Below are 18753 nucleotides of genomic sequence, written 5' to 3' on the forward strand. Positions count from 1 at the left end.
GCATAGATTGTGTCTTTCATCTCTTTATTTTATGTTCAGTGTTACTACTGACATATATTGGAAATATAGTAAATTTTATTTTATAAATAAATAAATGAATTAATAAATCCCAGGGTTGGTTAAAAAAAAAAAAGCCTGCTTGACTACAGTATAGACCTGTGGAATAGAGAAGGTTGGTCATTTTGTAGAGCATATTGAAAGCTAAGTTGGGGAATATGAACATTTTACAATGAGATTTTTAAAAAAGTTTTTCCATGTTTATTTTTTTCAAAGATGTACAGTTATACAATTTAAAGAGCCAAATAGCTCAATTAGGCTTAAGGTGAAAAACAACAATCTCTGGATCCCTTACTCACCATGGCTTCATTCCCCAGGGGTGACTGATTGTTTTTATATTTATTCTAAATTTCTGATGCTTATATTACAACTTCTTGATTTTTCAGTTGTAAGCATTATCTATTAGATTCATACTTTGGAAGATGGGGATTTTATAAATCTCTCACACTTCTAGTTCCCTGAGTGTGCATGTACATTTCTACACACGTACACACACACACACACACACACACACACAGGCAAATACTCTCTTACTTTTAGTTCCTCATCCTAGGGTCATATGCAACTTTGGCTAGACCATTGTTCAATGTTTAAATTATTATGACTGTGATCTTTATACTATTCACAGCTGAGCCATGTAATATAGTCTGATTATTTTTCCTTTCCTAAGTGTATTTTTCTTTTCCCTAGAATCCATAATTAGCTCTTCATTTGTTTGCTTGCTTTCTTCGTTTTCTACATTTTTATCACTAATTCAAAAAACTTAGTTATTCTAATTTTCACAAATTTTTCTAATTTTCATTCTCTTAGACTTAATCTTCTCTTAGACTTCTTTCCTGGGTAATTCCCAACAGCCTTAAGTTGAACTAGTTGCTCTCTACCTAGGAACACAGGGCATCCTGAGTCTCATCTTCCTGTCATCCTGCATATTTCATTCACATCTCTCCTGGGTTCAATCTTCTGTTCCCTAATCACTTCTCTTTTTTTTTTCTTCTCTTAACTTCCTCCTTATTTTTATGGAGTACGTTTTTCAGGAGCTTCCTGGATATCTGAATATGTCTTTATTTTACTCTTAAAGTCGAAGGATGGTTTTCCAGGTACAGAATTCTATAGAAATAATTTTCCCTTAGGAGCTCAAAGGTATTGCTTCACTGTCTTCCACTGGTGTTATTGTGAAATCTGAAGGCATTCTGATTTTCTATTCTTTTTTTCCTCTTCTCTGGATGTATATAGAAGCATTTGTCTGCTCCCAGTTTTCTGAACTTTCATAATGTTGGTCTTAGTGTGGGTCTCTTTTCATCCATTGTATTATACTCACCATGGACTTTTTCACTATGAAAAATTATTCCTTTAAGACTTATTTCTTTGATGATTTCTTCTCTTCATTTTTCTCTATTCTCTTTTGTTGAAACTCCTGTTATTCAGATATTAGACTTTTTCTTTTCTCTTTATCTATTTGCCCAATTTTCTGGGAAATTTATCTATATCTACATTTATATCTATATCCTTTTTCTGAGATTTTTTTTGTTCCTTGAATTAAAAAAAATATAGCATTCTATCCCTAATCTCCAGATGCAGTATATTTTCTTTTATCTCCAAGCATATAAATAGACTCTTTGAGGAGGAATTTTTCTTCTCCTCACATAGATTTAGTTCCTTCCAAATTACTGTTTTTGATTTAATGTTTGTCATTATGTTTCTTGTTAGAGACTTTTCTAAGATTTCTGGTAATCCTTGTGTATTCATATTTAAGAAAAAGAGTTGTGAGCTTGATTGTAGGAGGTGTGCTTGATCTATCTCATTGCCTGATGTTGTTCTAGGTGTTTTTTTGGGGGCTGCTCTGACTTGTCAGACAAGGATCTTTTGATTCCAATAGACTAGGAACCAAGTGGAGCTGAAAGGTGGGGTCTCAGGTCTAAATATATGATTTTTAAATTTAATCCCTATTTTCAATATGGTTCCTTTGCCCTTAATTGAACCAAATTATCTCTCAGTCTGGAGACTTTCTGTTTTACCCTCTTTAGATAATAATGTGCAGTGTTTTGCCAAAATATGGAAAGGGAGCTGGGCATCTAACTGCTCCTTAGGCAGACTTTCAACCAGTTTTACTGTTTTTGGCTTCAATTTTATCCCATTTCCAGAAATATCTGATGTGTCTTTTCTGGAGCCTTTTGTGAATTCAGCAGAGCAAATTGAATTGCTTTTAAAAATTCCCCACTGCTGTCTTTGGACTTTCTTTCTTTGGTCTGTGAAATCCAAACATGTCCTTAATATGAAGTAGATACATAGCTCCATAACTATTATGGAAATTGAATTCATAATATAAAAACTCTTGACCCCCCAAAAAACAATCTCTAGGCCAAGATTGTTTCACTGGTGAATTCTACCAAGTATTTTAGAAGAATTTGCACCAATTCCACACAATTTTTTCCAGAAAACAGAAGAGGAGAGAATACTTCCCAATTCATTTTATGAATACAATATTAGTTTAATATCAAAATCAGGTGAAAACTATACAAAAAATGAAACTACAGACCAATATTCCACATACATATAGATGTAAAAATGATTAATAAAATGCTATCAAATAATACTTAGAAATATATAAAAGGAACTATATACTATGATCAAGTGCGGTTGATTTCAGGGATGTAAGGCTGGTTCAATATTTGGAAGTTAGCCACTGTAATCTACTCAGTTATCAAGCTAAAGAAGAAAAATTTCATAGGATCATTTCAACTGATGCAGAAAATGTATTTGAGAAAAGTCAACACCAATTCATGATAAGGAACTCTCAGAAAAATAGGAATGGAAGGGAACTCCTCAGGTTGATAAAGAATATCTAAAAACCTGTAGTTAACATTATATGTTATAATCATGGTGAAAGACTGAATATTTTTTCCTTGAGGTCAATAATAAGGCAGAAGAGTCTATTTTCACCACTCTGGTTCAACCCAATGTAATAAGGGAAGAAAATAAAAGATATGTTAATCCAGAAGAAGAAATTAAACTGCCCTTATTTGTCAATGTAGAAAATCCCAGGGAATGTACAAAATAACTCCTAGAACTAGCAAGGTCACAGGATGCAAAATTAACACGTAAAAATTATTTTATTTCTCTTTGTTAGTGATGAACACTTAGAAACTGAAGTTAAAAACATAATACTATTTACAGTTACTCAAAAAATGTTAAATAGGTGTAAATCTAACAAAACATGTATAGGGCTTGTATACTGAGCACTGCAAAGTGCTTATGAAAGAAATCAAAGATCTAAATTAATGGATACAAGTATGTTCATCAATTGGATGAGTCAACATGGGAAAGAGGTCAGTTCTTCCCAGATTGGTTTATAGATTTAACTCAATTTCTCTCAAAATTCCAGTAATATTTTTTGTAGACTATTCCAAAATAATTATTCTAAAGCAGTCTTATTCTAATATTTACATGGGGAGGTATAGGCCCTAGAATAGCTAAAACAATTTTGGAAAAAAAAAGATGGAGTAGGAGGATCAGTCTACCTGATATAAAGTCTTATTATATAGCTACTAATCAAAGCTGTTTTATTGGCAGAGGGATGAACACATAGATCAGTGGGAGAAAATATTTGCAAACCACATATCTGACAAAGGACTAGTATCTAAATTAAGAAACCTTAAAAATCAATAATTTAAAAACAGACAATCCAGTTCAAAAATGAACAAAAGACATAAACCAAAGAGGATGTTTCACCAAAGAGGATGAATATATGGCAAATGAGCACATGAAAAGATGCTTACCATCGCTATCTATTAGAGAAATGCAAATTAAAACCACAGTGAGATATCATTAGATACTTATCTTGGCTAAAAGAAAAATCGTGACAATATGAAATACTGGCAAGGGTGCAGAGGAATCTGATCACTCATATATTGGTGGGAATGTAAATTGGTATAGTCACTCTGAAAAACAGACAGTTTCTTTTAAAAGTAAATATACAACCCAGCAGTTGTACTTTTGGGCATTTGTACCAGAGAAATGAAATTAATACTTTGTTCTCATAAAATTTGTACGTGAATGTCTATAGCAGCTTTACTTGCAATATCCACAAAGTGAAAATAACTCAGATGCCCTTTGGTGAGTGAATGGTTAAACTGTGGTACTTCCACACCATGGAATGCTACACAGCAATAAAAAGAAATAAACCACTGATACATGCAACAACCAGAATGAATCAACACAGAAATTGCTGAGGTGAAAAAGTCATTCTCCAAACATTACAAACTACATAGTATTCTTAAAATGACAAAAGGTATGGAATTGAAGGACAGATTAGTAGTTGCCGGGTATTAAGGAGGAAGTGAGAGTAGAAAAAAAGAAGGTACAGCTATAAAAGGCAACTTGAGAGAAACTTGTGATGATATAAATGTTCTGTATTTTGACTGTATTAATGTCAGCATCCTGATTCTGTCATTGTACTATACTTCTGCAAGATGTTATCATTGAGGGAAATAAGGTCAAGTGTACAGGATTTCTTTTCATTATTTCTTACAAATGCATGAGATTTACAATTATTTTAATTTTAATTTTTTAATTTTTAATTTTTTTGATTTATAATTATTTTTAAACAAAAGATTTAAATTAATTAGAAAAAAGCACCTAGAAATTCCAGGTAAAATAGGACATAAATGTTTTTGAAAAAGTAAAGCTGAGTGAAGAAATATTCTATGTCCGTGGATAGACTCAATATCGTCAAGATGTCAGTTCCTCCCAACTTTGCCTATAGATTCAATGCAATCCCAATCAAAACCCCAGCAAGTTATTTTGTGAGATATCGACAAACTGATTCTTTTTATTTTATTTTGTTTTCTGGTGTTTTCATTTTCTTCTTTTTTTTTATTTTTTATTTTTTTTGGAGTTCGATTTGCCAAGATATAGTATAACACCCAGTGCTCTTCCTGTTAAGTGCCCACCTCAGTGCCTGTCACCCAGTCACCCCATCCCCCTGTCCATCACCCTTTCCACTACCCCTTATTCCTTTCCCAGAGTTAGGAGGTTCCTCAAAGAGTTAAAAATAGTGCTACCCTATGACCCAGCAATTGCGCTACTGGGGATTTACCCCAAAGATAACAGATGCAGTGAAAAGCCGAGACACCTGCACCCCAATGTTTATAGCAGCAATGTCCACAGTAGCCAAACTATGGAAGGAGCCTCAGTGTCCATTGAAAGATGAATGGAGGGATGCCTGGTGGCTCAGCAGTTGAGTGCCTGCCTTTGGCCTACGGCGTGATCCAGGAGACCTGGGATTGAGTCCCACATCGGGCTCCCTGCATGAAGCCTGCTTCTCTCTCTGCCTATGTCTCTGCCTCTCTCTCTCTCTGTGTCTCTCATGAATAAATAAATAAAATCTGAAAAAAAAGAAAGATGAATGGATAAAGAAGATATGATATATATATATATATATAGTGGAATATTGCTCAGCCATTAGAAAGAATGAATACCCACCATTTGCTTCAACGTGGGTGGAACTGGAGGGTATTATGCTGAGTGAAGTAAGTCAAACTGATTCTTTTTAAAAATTAGACAAATCAAACTCCAATAAAAATATTTTAAAAATTATTCAATTAGCCAATAAATTCAATTAGCCAACATATAGTTCATCATTAGTTTCAAATATAGAGTTCAGTAATTCATGAGTTGCATATAATATCCAGTGCTCATCACAACTGATTCTAAAATTTATTTGGAGAGGCAGATCCAGAATAGCCAACACAACAGTGTAGGAGAAGGATAAAACCAGAGGATTGACACTATCTGATGTCTAGACTTACTATAAAGCAGTGTAATCAAAACAATATGGTATTGGTATTGGTGAAAGAATAGACAAATAGATCAATGGAACAGAAAAGAGAACTGAGAAATAGACCCCCATAAATATCGTCAAGTGATCTTTGATAAAGGAGCAAAAGCAGTACAATGGAACAAAGATAATCTCTTCAACATATGGTGTTGAAACAACTGCACATTTGCATGCAAAGAAAAAAAAGAATTCAGATATAGATTTGCATCATTAATAAAAGTTAACTCAAAATAATGGATCATAGACATAAATGTAAAACACAAAACAATATGTCTAGAAGATAACATAGGAGAAAACACAGATGGTCTCGAGGGTGGCAATGACAGTCACTTTTTAGATACACTACCAAAGACATTTCATTAAAATTAAAGCCTCTGCTCTGCAAAAGACAATGTCAAGAGAATAAGACAAATCTCAGATTGGGAGGAAATATTTGTAAAAGACACATCTGATAAAGAAATATACAAAGGTCTGTTAAAGTTTAATGATAAGAAAATAGACAACCTAATTTAAAAAATGGGCCAAAGCCTTTTACAGGTACTGAACCAAAGAAGATATAGAGATGGCAAATAAACATATGGAAAGACATTGCACTCTATATCATCAGAGAAATGCAAATTAAACTGCAGTGAGTTACCACTACATTTTGTTAGATGGCCAAAATCTGAAACACTGACAACACTACATGCTGGTGAGGATGTAGAGCAACAGGAGTTCTCATTCATTGCTGGTGGGAGTGCAAAATGGTGCAGTCACCTTGGAAGATAGTTTAGCAATGTATTTAATACTCTTACCACACTAGCCAGCAGTTGAGCTCCTTGGTATTTATCCAAAGGAGTTGAAAACTTTTATCCACACAAAAACCTGCACATGGATGACTATAGCAACTTTGTTCCTAGTTGCCCAAACTTGGAAGCAACTAAGATGCCCTTCAGTAGGTGAAATATTAGCCATAAAAAAAGAATGGAATCTTGCCATTTGCAACAACATGGATGGAGCAAGAGGTTATAAAGCTAGGTGAAGCAAGTCAATCAGAGAAAGATACATATCATAAGATTTCATTCAGATATGGACTATAAGAAATAAAACAAAGAGAAAAGAAACCAAAAAATAGATTCTTAAATACAGAGAACAAACTGGTGGTTGCCAGAAGTGAGGAGAGTGAGGGGATGGGTCAAATAGGTAAAGGGGATCAAGAGTGCACTCCTCATGATGAGCACTGAGAAATGTATAGAATAGTTGAATCACTATATTGTATGCCTGAAACTAATCTAACATTGTAAGTTAATTGGATAGAAACCCCACAACATTAAAAAGTCATAATAAAAGAGTATAGAAGAAATTAAAGGAAATCCACAGAACCAAAAAAACAAACAGGTAACTGAATGCCAGATCAAGAAGCACATAGCTTGATTCTGTGCCTCTCTGGGGAATGGCGAGGGGATCTGCTGGTGTCTAGAACTCAGGCTGTTGAGCTTTAATTCCTTCATAATCACAAGAGATCAAGTCTTGAGTGTAGATGAGGCACAGCATAGGGACTCCACCATAATATAAAGGCAAGACAAAAACAAAACAATACAAAAATTTAAAAAAATTTTAGAAAATTTTAAATCCTTGGTCTCAACACTGAATTTAAAAAGTTTCCACTTTGTAATAATGAACCTGTTCCCCTAAGAGTTTAAGGTACATGTATATTGATTTACATATATTGTACATATTGAGTTGAATGTATATATCCCATATGATTGTGGAAGCTTTGAGGTGAGAAATTAATATGAAAAGTAGTCTTGTAACCCTAGATAGCTCTGAGGCTACTGGCAGTAATAAAAGATAGGGAAGGGCAGACCACCAGGGCAGGCCCTATGGGATTCCTATTCCTATCAATAGATCCCTTAATTGAGATTAGCTTGCAATCCTAAAACACATAATACAAAAGGAAATATTTACCATGAATAAGTACCATCTGGCACAGCACTGATGATGTAAGAGAGAAAAATTACAGTTATCTAAATTGATGCAATTTTTTTTTCATGATTGAAAAGAAAAATTTAGCAAACTGGAAATAGTGGTGTACTCTTTTAATCTACAGTAGATTTCATTCCTCATAGTAAAATATGATCACATTTTCTCTATTAGGTATAAAATAAGAATGCCTGCTGTCATTGTTTATATGTGTTATTGTTTTGGAGGCCTTACTCTGTATAATCAGTTAAGAAAAAGAAATATAAAGTTTAAGAATTAGAAAGGAAGAAATAAAGTTCTCATGATTCAAAGACTACCTGATTATCTAAGAGAATATCTAAGAATATCTACACATAAAAATATAGGGCTAATGAGAGTCCTATTACTGTAAACAAAATTAATGCATAGATAACAGCCATATTCTTATACAGTAGCAAGAACTGAGAAAGCAGAATTTCAAAAAGATGCCATTTTTGCTACCAACAATACATAAGGTACCTTGTAAAATATTCAGTAGATGTACAAGACCTTTATGAAATATTTAAAATCTCACCTAAATAAATGGTGAGATATAATATGTTCCTAAATAGGAAGTCACAACATCATAAAAATACCAGTTTCCCCCCCAAATTAATCTTTAAATTAAGTGTAATTCCAATTCTAAGAATCATATCAAAATACAAAGGTAATGAAAATAGTTTCTCAAACAACAATATAAGTAACTTGCCCAGACACTAAAAGTTTAAAAATTTAACTACCATAGTAGCATGGGGACAAATTATAGACCAATGTAACAAAATGGAGAGACAAGAAACAAAAACAGGCATATATGAGCATTTGATATATATTAGAAGTGGCACTAAAAATTTGTAGAGAAAGGGTGGATATTCAATACATGGAGCTGAGGTATGATTATGGATATCCAAAGGGAAAATATTAGAAAATATCAATACACATTAAAAATACATTCTAGGTACATTAAAATCTACTTATAAAGAGCAAAGCTTGAAAACATTTAGAAGAAAATACCAGAGAATGTATTTATAGTCTCTGGATAGTGAATTATTCTTTAACCAAGATACAAAGAGTTTAAGTTACAAAGGAACATATTGATAAATTCAGACTCACCATGCAAACACTTTTGTATCATAAGAATATACTATAAGCCAAAAGAAAAGCCTAGAGTGGGAAACTCTTGACAGTGAATATAGCCAATAAGGGATTAGTATCTGAAATATTTAAGTAACTTCTACATACCAATAAAACAAAAGCAGTAACAAACTTGTAGAAAATTGAAGAAAGAATATGGATAGGCAATTCACAGAAGGGGAATCTGCATAGTCAAAAACAAATGGCAATATTAACCTCATTAATAAAAAGACATTGAAAAATACAAAGTGAGATATTTTATATCCTTCAGATTGGGAAAAACTTAACACGTTTTAAAATGCCAAATCTTGACCTAGATGTGTGAAAATAAGAGCCTTCCTGTACTACAAATGGGGGTTAAAATTGGTATTCTCACTTTGGATAGCAATTTTTCAATATATCCAGTAACAGTGAAGCTGTAAATGCCCACAACAGAACAGTCCCACTCAGGTATATATCCCAGAGAATTGCATGCAGATATGCCTAAGGAGATTGTGTAAGTTCGCTTACTGCCGAATCTTCATAAACTTTAGGAAAATTGACCAATAAAAAATTAAAAAGAATTGATGAAAACATGATGATGTATTTATACATTGGGTTTTTATTGAACCATATAAATGAGTGAATTTGAGTTGCACCTATCAACATGGATGTTCTCAAAAATTGATAGATTTTAAAAAGCTGCAGAAGGTCATGCACACTGTGATACCATTTGCTTAGTTGTCTCTGCAGAGGGAGACGAGGGAATAGAATGGAGGAGGTTTGGCAGGGGACTTCCACCATGTTTGTAATGATACATTTCTTAAAAATAAATTTAAAAAAACTTAAATGATGAGCCTTGCTAGTGGGTACTTGAGTTTCTGTCATTCATACTTTTTTTGCTGGACTTAAAAATATTTCATAATAAAATACTTGTAAGAACACAAAACAATTCAATTACAAATATTGCTACTTGATTTTGAGTGTCCAGTCTTGAAGTAGTACTTGTTTAAATTTTCTTTTTTAGGACTTTGGTGGGTTTTTTAAAAATTTATGCAGAAATCTTAACCTATATTCTGAAATTTGCTCTTAAGCCGAGAATCCCCAAATTTGTTTACTCCCTGAGTTCATCTAATTTGAACAAATATATTGGGCTAGAAAAGATCCTAATCAACTATTAAAAAATTAAATGAGAGAATAGTGTGTTCTGTGGTATTTGTAGTAAAATAAATGTATTGTGATATATATCCTGTCTTTGGCTTGTGCCTGGCATGGGGCCAGGTCCATGGCACACCCACTCACTCCATGTCTCCGATGAGAAATGGGGACAGTAACATCATGTCTCTGCATAAAAACTGAATTAAATTAATTCAAAAGAAGGGCAGCAGATGCATTAATTCACTTATCCCTGTTCCCCACCTTTTAGGCAGCCTAAAACTTTAATCATTCCTGACCCACTCCCATATTAAGAACTTTTACTGTCATTTCGAAAGTACTCTGAGATTCTTAAGAAGGAAACCTACTTCCCTTGGAAAGCTTATCAGGTCTCTTTATCCTAGAAGAACCTTAGAGACTTGTTAAATCTTCATAAATATTGAGCTCTGTGGTCAATTTTTCTTGGAGAAGGAAGGTGGAGGTGATTACATATAAAATCAAACAAAGAGCCATCCCAGAGCTTTTGAAAGCATTTCAATGCCTTCTCTTTTTATCAGAGTGCTTATTTAAATTCATGATTTAGGGAAGGGGATGAATGCAGCTATTTTGCTCATTTATTTTTTTGTGGATAATGTTATTTCAGGATTTGATTATATTTAAATATACAGTCAGTGCTTTTGCACTGCAGTGCATACCCCAGCCAGAATGTCTGTCTTGCAGAAGTTTGTAACTTGATATGCTAGTCAACTGCCAACCATGGGAAACAGGTTTAAGTTAACTACTATTTAAAAAATTAATATATTTTTATTCTTCAAAACACATGCTTCTCAGTCTTTAAGACACTAGTATTTGAGTCAATATATCATCAAATGAATGTAATAAATTATACTGCTATAAACTCCAGGGAAATTTTATTAATGTTTTTAATGTATCCTCATGTGGAATCAACATATGTTTTTTATATATTCATAAATTTATGGCTTCAAAAATCTCCAATTTCAGGGTGTTATGAATGTTGTAATGGATAGAAAATACATAATTGTGAAATGATGTTCTTGAATTTTCATATACTCCTGATAACCATTAGCTCTTGCATACAATAATTAGAATGAAATTAAAAACTTGGAAGTAATATTTCTGCAGCTCAGTTGCTTCGGGCCAAAGGAATTATTTCCAGAATAAGCTGGCAGGTTCCTGCTTGGGGAATTAGGACTCCAGTGTCCTTAACTTTAAAATAACTTGAATTTCATTTTTATGCCTGTTTCATAAAGTGGTCATTCATTTTCATACTAAATTGTAACCAAGGCATACCACATCAATAGAGACCAGTCACTGAGTTTACTGTGTGTTAGGTTGAAGTGAAGTAGAATGTTAAAAATGTTGGCCAGATGGTTGGGTTAAAAAAAAAAATCTGACTACTGATTTGTTAGGGGAATTAAGAGACAGTCTCCTTGCATCTTTATATCCACATCCTGGTACTTAGTAGAGTCACCATAAGAAGTTGTTGGAGAAAGAATGAGTCCAGAATGGTACTTTAGATTTTGAGAATTCATGACATAAAAAGCTCTTTTTCCATACCACTTCATAGCATTTGTAGTGGGATTTGTAATGGAGATATACTCATGTTTTAGGTTTAGATTTTCAGACTCACCAGTCAAGATGCAAGTTTGTGCCTCCTGGATACTAGGCTTACAATCAGGACACAACAGATGGCAGTGAGGTATAGACCATGACTGTATGGTCTACACTGCAGACTGAGACACAACCATAAGCTGTTTTCAAGGATAAGTTCTTTCCTTTTAGTTTTAAATTTCTTTTCACAAAAGTAGTTTTGTTTTCATTTAAACAGTTAAAGTTAAGCAGTTGGCAAATGTGCATCTGAAATAATTTTTCTGAAGTTCCAAAACACTTTTAAAGAAAATGTCACTCTTTGTTAGGTTTTGATATTTTTTTTATATATCAGTACTTAATTCAAATACTGTCTTAACATGTATCTTTGCAATTTGCCTGCTTTCTGGACACGAGAATTAAAAGCCTTTTTGGGGTCTAAGTCAGTGGGGTACAAAAGCTTTTGGTTATCACCTTCCTAATCTATTAGCTGCTTTCCTCAGTTGGGACCTTTCCAAAATAAACAGAGTACTTTACCCCTTTCACTTTTCCTGTAATTTATTTTCTTCTTTTTCCCCACACATAAAAGCACAATGAAATAAGTTATGTAAGTACATGACCTTGTCCACTGGCATAGCTGTTGTCTCCCAGGAGAGTGGCGTCACTTCCCCTTGACCAAGAGAGAGACTTCTCCACCCTAATACTGGTTTCTCCGCCAGCCTCCCAGCTTGGCGCTTCCTGAATGCTTAAAGTTTGATGTAGCCTCATTGAAAGCTTAATAGATTTCAGGGTCATGTACCTATGACAAGACACACAAAAAAGGAAATAGGCAGGGTTACAAAATGCTAAGACCTATTACGATAACATCTGGGACAATGTTCTAATCCTCAAGTCATGAGAATTCTATTAAACCAAGGGAACTAGTTGGATACCTTGTCTACCTTTTAGTTCAGAACTTTAACTGTCATTTAGATAATGCTTTCCGAGGCAGCTGCAATGCTGTTTTTCTCACTCCCAAACTTCTTCCTCGCAGAGGCCTGTCTCAATAATCCCATTAGGGGTATGTGCTCCAATTGGAACAGAAAGGGAGGTGAGTTATGGTATGAGATGTAAGTGGTGAAGGGTGAGTTTGAGAAGGATTGTAAAGAAATAAGTGGAAAGCAAGATCAAACAGTATCGGACATGATAAATAAAATACAAAATAATCACACCATTAAAAGAAAATTGGTCATGTGGAGGATGGATCTGTCAAAACTCATAAAATTGTATACCCACCAAAACCTGACTGTATATAAACTTAAAAAGTACAGGCAAAAGAGAGGCAGCATAAATAACCATAAAATGTAATGTTTGTACAGCAATGTGGATATACTTAATGCTGGACTGTTTACCTAAAAATGGTTAAGATGGTCAATTATGTGTATTTTACCACAATGAAGAACGTTTAAATTCAGGACTACAAAAAATGTAATGTTTGTATAATGGACTATTATTTAGTTATTAAAATAATTTCTCCAGAGAATTAGTAATAAAATGGGGGAATGCTTCTTATATTAGATTAAAATTTATACAAAGTTGAGTTAAATATGCTTTCACATCTGTAAGTCATGCAGAAACACTGGATGATTAAATGCCAAAATATTGAGAGGGAAGGTCTTGGCGATGGGATTTTGAAAGATTGATTATTCTCTTTTATACATCTTGGCATATTATTAGTTTTCACTTACTCTTTTTGTAATCAGTAAAAATGGAGTCATCAGCAAATAGGTGCAGTGAATTGTGTATTACTGAAATAGATTATCAGTCATTTCATATAGGCTCCAATTTATACCAGCAAAAAGTCAGATCCACTCAGATCCACTTTTTTCTTTTTTTAGAGAGGCAAGGGGGGTGACAGAGGGAGAGAAAGAATCTCAAGCAGACTCCCCACTGAGCATGTGAGCCCAGCACAGGGTTCAATCTCAGGACCTGAGATCATGACCTGAGCTGAAATCAGTAGTTGACTGCTTAACTGACTGAACCACCCAGTGCTCCCACTCAGATCACTTCTTAAAAATGTCTATTCTTCTAGGACTAAATATTTTATTTATTTATTTTTTTAAATAATAAATTTATTTTTTATTGGTGTTCAATTTGCCAACATACAGAATAACACCCAGTGCTCATCCCGTCAAGTGCCCCGCTCAGTGCCCGTCACCCGTTCACCCCCACCCCCGACCTCCTCCCCTTCCACCATCCCTAGTTCGTTTCCCAGAGTTAGGAGTCTTTATGTTCTGTCTCCCTTTCTGATATTTCCTACCCCTTTCTTCTCCCTTCCCTTTTATTCCCTTTCACTATTATTTATATTCCCCAAATGAATGAGAACATATAATGTTTGTAGGACTAAATATTTTAAAACAATTGAAATATATCAATTGACTTTCAGTGCAAGATGATGAGTTAAGCCTGTGTTTAGCTTTCTTTGCTGCAAATCTGTCATTGAAGTGACCGGGAAAACAAAAAGGTAAAAATGTGTAATTGAAAAATTGGGAAAGGTACCATTAGTGGACCAGCTAACTTTAAAGAGTTAATATAAACTATGGAGCAGCAAGCACTGATTCAGGAAAGTAGCTGCCAGATGGAATCTCAAGCATTCAAAGGAAAAATCTGCCTTGAGAATGAGTGGCAGGGTAATAGAGCCAGTGGCTGGAGGGGAGGACAGTGTTGGTGGTGGTCTTTCCTGGAGGATTTTCAAATCCATATATGACTTCAGACCCTACAGGACCAGTCTCCCAAGAAAGTCACCCAGACACCATTCAGTAAAGCCAGTAGTTGAAATAAAACGTAGAAGGGTTGCCTCAAGCAAATGTCTGACAGAGAGCATTGTATCAATTACAGAAGGAGGTCATGGGGTGTCCAGCCAACTTAGGTTAGTTACTTCAGTGAGGGAGGGACACAGTACACAAATGCTTCTACCCGGAGCTTCCTCTTCTTTTTCACAGAAGAAAAGCCCCACAAGTATGCACACACGTTATCCATTAATTTCAGTAGTTATATGGCTCCCAGGGTAAAAACTGCATGTAAGTAATAGCATTACATTAATTCAGCTAAGGAATTCACTTTCTATGTAAAGTGACAGTTTCATGAGACTCTTGCCCTCCTGGTTTTTTGAAAGTTATTTCTTAGAATTTAAACTTTGAATCTCTGAGGTAACATAAACTAATAAAAATTTTATCAGCATCACCTTGTATTGGCTTGTCTCCCTCCTACCATCCTTTCCTTCTTTCTTTTGTGTCGCTTGCCACTTCCATGAAATCATTTCTTTTTCCCTCTTTTTCCCCTCTAGGAATTGTGAAGGACAAAACATTCGATACAAGACATGCAGCAATCATGTAAGTTCTGTAATAAAAATATATAATACAATAATGCCCATGTGTTAAGTTGGAACATTATACGTACTGTAAAGCTAGTGACCTCTTGATACTCTTTGTGGAAAACTTAAATATTTTTAAATTGACAACAGATTTTGTGTATCTCATACCTTCCATGTGTGTACTACTTATTTAGGCCTTTTCTCATTTATAAAGTAATTCGGTAAGTATTTAATAATTCCTGAATTCATAGAAACAATACCTGATGCCTGTAAATGCCTCCAAAGTTCAAAGTGTGTTTATGCACACTGTGCCACCTGACCCTCACACTGTCTCTGAGATGTAGGCAGATGAGGTGTGGTTATTTCTCTTTTGCAAGTGAGGGGCCTGGTGTAAAATTATTTTCCGTAGGTCACAAAGGAAGAGCACAGACTTGAATTGGTCTACTGCTGTTTTTCCTGCTCCGAACCACCTGCCCTGCCCACTGCAAAATGTGTTAAGAGCACTCTATTGGTGATTCAAGAAAATTGTACACAGGGATAGGTTTAAGCCTCACTCTTATCCAACAATGATGAGTAACTAAAAAATTCAAACATTTTGCTTTACAAATCTGAAAATGCAAAATAAATATCAGAAGGAATCAATACTATTTTCCACTGAAAACCGTTTCCTAGCCTGTTATATATGCCCAAATGAAAACGACAGGAATCAAAAGGAAACTATTAGAATCTGGAAATCTAAGTGAGATTTAGATTTTTTTCAATCCATTTTTCTCAGTTGGTCATGATTAATTTATTTCAAAAGTTTCACTCACTGGGGCTTTGTCCCTCTTCATCCCTTCTCTGTCCTGGGCCAGCATGAGACAGAAGTCCTGTCTGAAGGCTTCTGTTCTGCAGACCCAGACTTGCCCTGTGAGGGCAGCCCTGTCAAGCTGGAGCAGTAGTCAGCAGGCAGTGTGAGCCAGACCTGACTGTGGGGCTCAGCTGTGTTTTCAGTCTGTTTTTATCAGTGATGAAGCAGAAAAGATGGTCTTTCCCACTCAACTGATTTCAACCTTAAGTGGGAAATGTGGGTGATTATTTTGGGGCATTCAAACTCCAATATCACTCAGCCATTAGACACCCAGTTTAGTGTCCATTAATTCCTTGGAGGAATTTGGGGCCACAAAGCAAATAGATTTCACATGTCCTATGACAGGATGGAGGGCCAAGGAATTGGGAGACACCTGTGTGCATGATGCTTAATTAAATGAGCTTAGATCCAGGTCAGGGTGTGGGAAGGAGAGAGATTGACTTGAGCATAGAGGCAGTCATTTCATTACAAACAGTTTGGCTTTGTTTTCTTATACAAGCACGTGAATACATTAGCAGCCTGAGGGTTTTATCTAGGAAGCATTTGATCTACTACCTTTTGCTTGGGTGTATATTTTTTTGCCATTTTTTAAGGTTTTTTTTTTCTTTTTATAAAGTGCTGCTTTAATACATTACCACAAATTCCTTGCAGTCATTCAAAAATAAATTTCACAACAGTACCCTCACAAGCAATGCTCTGAAACTGTCTAGGGGAATTTATTTAAAATGGCCTGATCAGGGTGTTGCCTTTTGAGATTTCATTCTTGGGTTTCTGTGTGTGTGTGACTCTGGTCTCGCTAATTCCAAAAAGGCACTTTTTTTTTCAACACAAGTGTTACGAGGGTCTAGGAGTGTTGGGTCATACAGTGTAGACATACAATATAAGCTACTAAAATTAGCGCATATTGGGTGCAGTGGTTAGGACTTGGCTGCGCTTGAGTGAGGATCCCATCTGAGGTTCCGTGGGTCTTGGGAGGACCCGTGGTCTCTAAGTGCGGGCCCCTCTGGGAGGATTCTGACTGCTAGGCTGGTGAGGATTAGATGTTTAGAAGGTGGTGACCAGTGGGGAGGACAGCAATGTGAATGTTGCTCTGTTTAGTTCTCAGAGTTGGAGTCCTTAAAGCAATTTTGCAAGAATGTGGCATTCATCACTATGCTTGCCATTAAAAACTCAGAGTTTTTGACAAAATTCCTTTTAGGAAACAAGGGGAATTGTGGCAGAGCTTTCAGGGCTACAGCATTCAGGAGAACCCTCCATCTCCATGTGCCAGGGTCTGCAGCTGAGCATCCTCGAGCCCCTCTGCAGATGAGAGGTGGCTCTGTGCAGCCCAGCTGCAAGGCTGGTGCTCTTTAAGGAGTCTGTTCCTCCATAGGAGAGAGGATACAGTGTGTTCCTGGGAATATACCATAGAAACATTGCCAGGATGTCAGGCACCATGAGTGGATGTAACCACATGAGCTCAGGGTACAAAGATAGTCACATCTTTTCTTGAGTTGCTTCCTGCTTTATTAATTGGGATTTAGAATCACCCTTTTGAGATCGCCCACTCTCTATCACTCAGAGTGGTGCAGAGGGCAGGAGGAAGGCCAGTGTGCAGCCTACCTCCAATGGGGAGAGAACAGCAACCACTGCTGTTGCTTCTCATGGCCATTCAGTGTCTCCATTGGGAACAGGCCATGCTATCTCCATAGTCATGGCTTCCCATTCCCCTGGAAATGGGGCCCATCACCCACTCTTCTGAAGGAAGCTGATGTTAGTGATTCCAGGACGAGGCACTCTTGTGAGGGAGATTTGCCTTATGATTCAGAGATGCCCACACCTATATTTCCAGGGGTCATGAGAGCCCGTCCTATGGAGATGCGAGATCCCCTGTTCCCACCTGAGGGACCTCACCACCTCAGTTTTGAAGATCAGGGAAGCCTGCTCCCTGGAGAACAGAGGTCACTGCCTGTGGGGGGGCTCCAGGGACCTACCATTCCATCCCACCCTAGAGGTGGCTTGTACTTCTTTCTGTTCCTCCACATCATTATCTGAAGGCTCAGACTCAGCCTCAAAACCAGAGTTTGTCATCTGTGTGTGCCAGCTTCTAAACTCTTAACCAATATCAGTAGTAATAATGATGATGATGAATCACACATATTCAGTACTTCCTAAATGTTGGCATTGTTCTAGTGCCTATCCATGAATAAATTGATTTAATCCTCATAATGTCTTGACGAAGTAGATATTTTTATTTCTACTTTTTAAAAAAGAGTTATGCATTTATTTTAGAAAGAAAGAGAGAACAGGGGGAGGGGCAGAGGGAGAGGGAGAGAGAATCTCAAGCAGATGCCCTACTGAGCAAGCTCTATCAGGCCCTTGGGATCATGACCTGAACCAAAGTCAAGAGTCAAATGCTCAACCAACTGAGCCATCCTGGCACCCCTCATTTCTATTCTAACAAAGGAGGGTTAGGAAACATGACCAAGGTGAACTATACCCGAGGCAGTCGGGCCCCAGGCTCTGGAGTGCCAGCTTCTATCCACTCTGCTACACCAGACTGCCTCTTGGAAAGGAGCCTGAAAAGTCTCAAGCTCTGTTAGATGTGAGATGGCACTATAGACAGAGTCTAAAACGTGGCTGCTCTTCCCAAGCCAAGAGCATGACTCTCAGGGGGATCTGCAGGAACTTTCCCTTTTCAGATACTGTTATAGAATTGCCAACCCCAGGAGCTGCAGGACAGACCTTCCGGATATTCAGAGTTGGCAAGGGGCAGAGGTCGGAGAGAGGAGAGACAGCAGAGGGGAAGTCACGGAAATGAAGTCC

General features: G+C 36.2%; 1 protein-coding gene across 3 annotated transcripts in view; it reads left to right on the plus strand.

Annotated features, from left to right (window-relative positions):
- ADAMTSL3 (ADAMTS like 3) overlaps window positions 1–18753 on the plus strand; it is a 338177-nt gene that overhangs the window by 107978 nt on the left and 211446 nt on the right. For all 3 annotated transcript variants that reach the window (XM_025436861.3, XM_025436862.3, XM_049108513.1), the window contains exon 5: window positions 15072–15117. In XM_025436861.3, the coding sequence (XP_025292646.3) occupies window positions 15072–15117 (46 nt within the window). The remainder of the gene's footprint in view (window positions 1–15071; window positions 15118–18753) is intronic.

Source organism: Canis lupus, chromosome 3 (genome assembly GCF_003254725.2).
Source record: "Canis lupus dingo isolate Sandy chromosome 3, ASM325472v2, whole genome shotgun sequence".
NCBI lineage: Eukaryota > Metazoa > Chordata > Mammalia > Carnivora > Canidae > Canis > Canis lupus.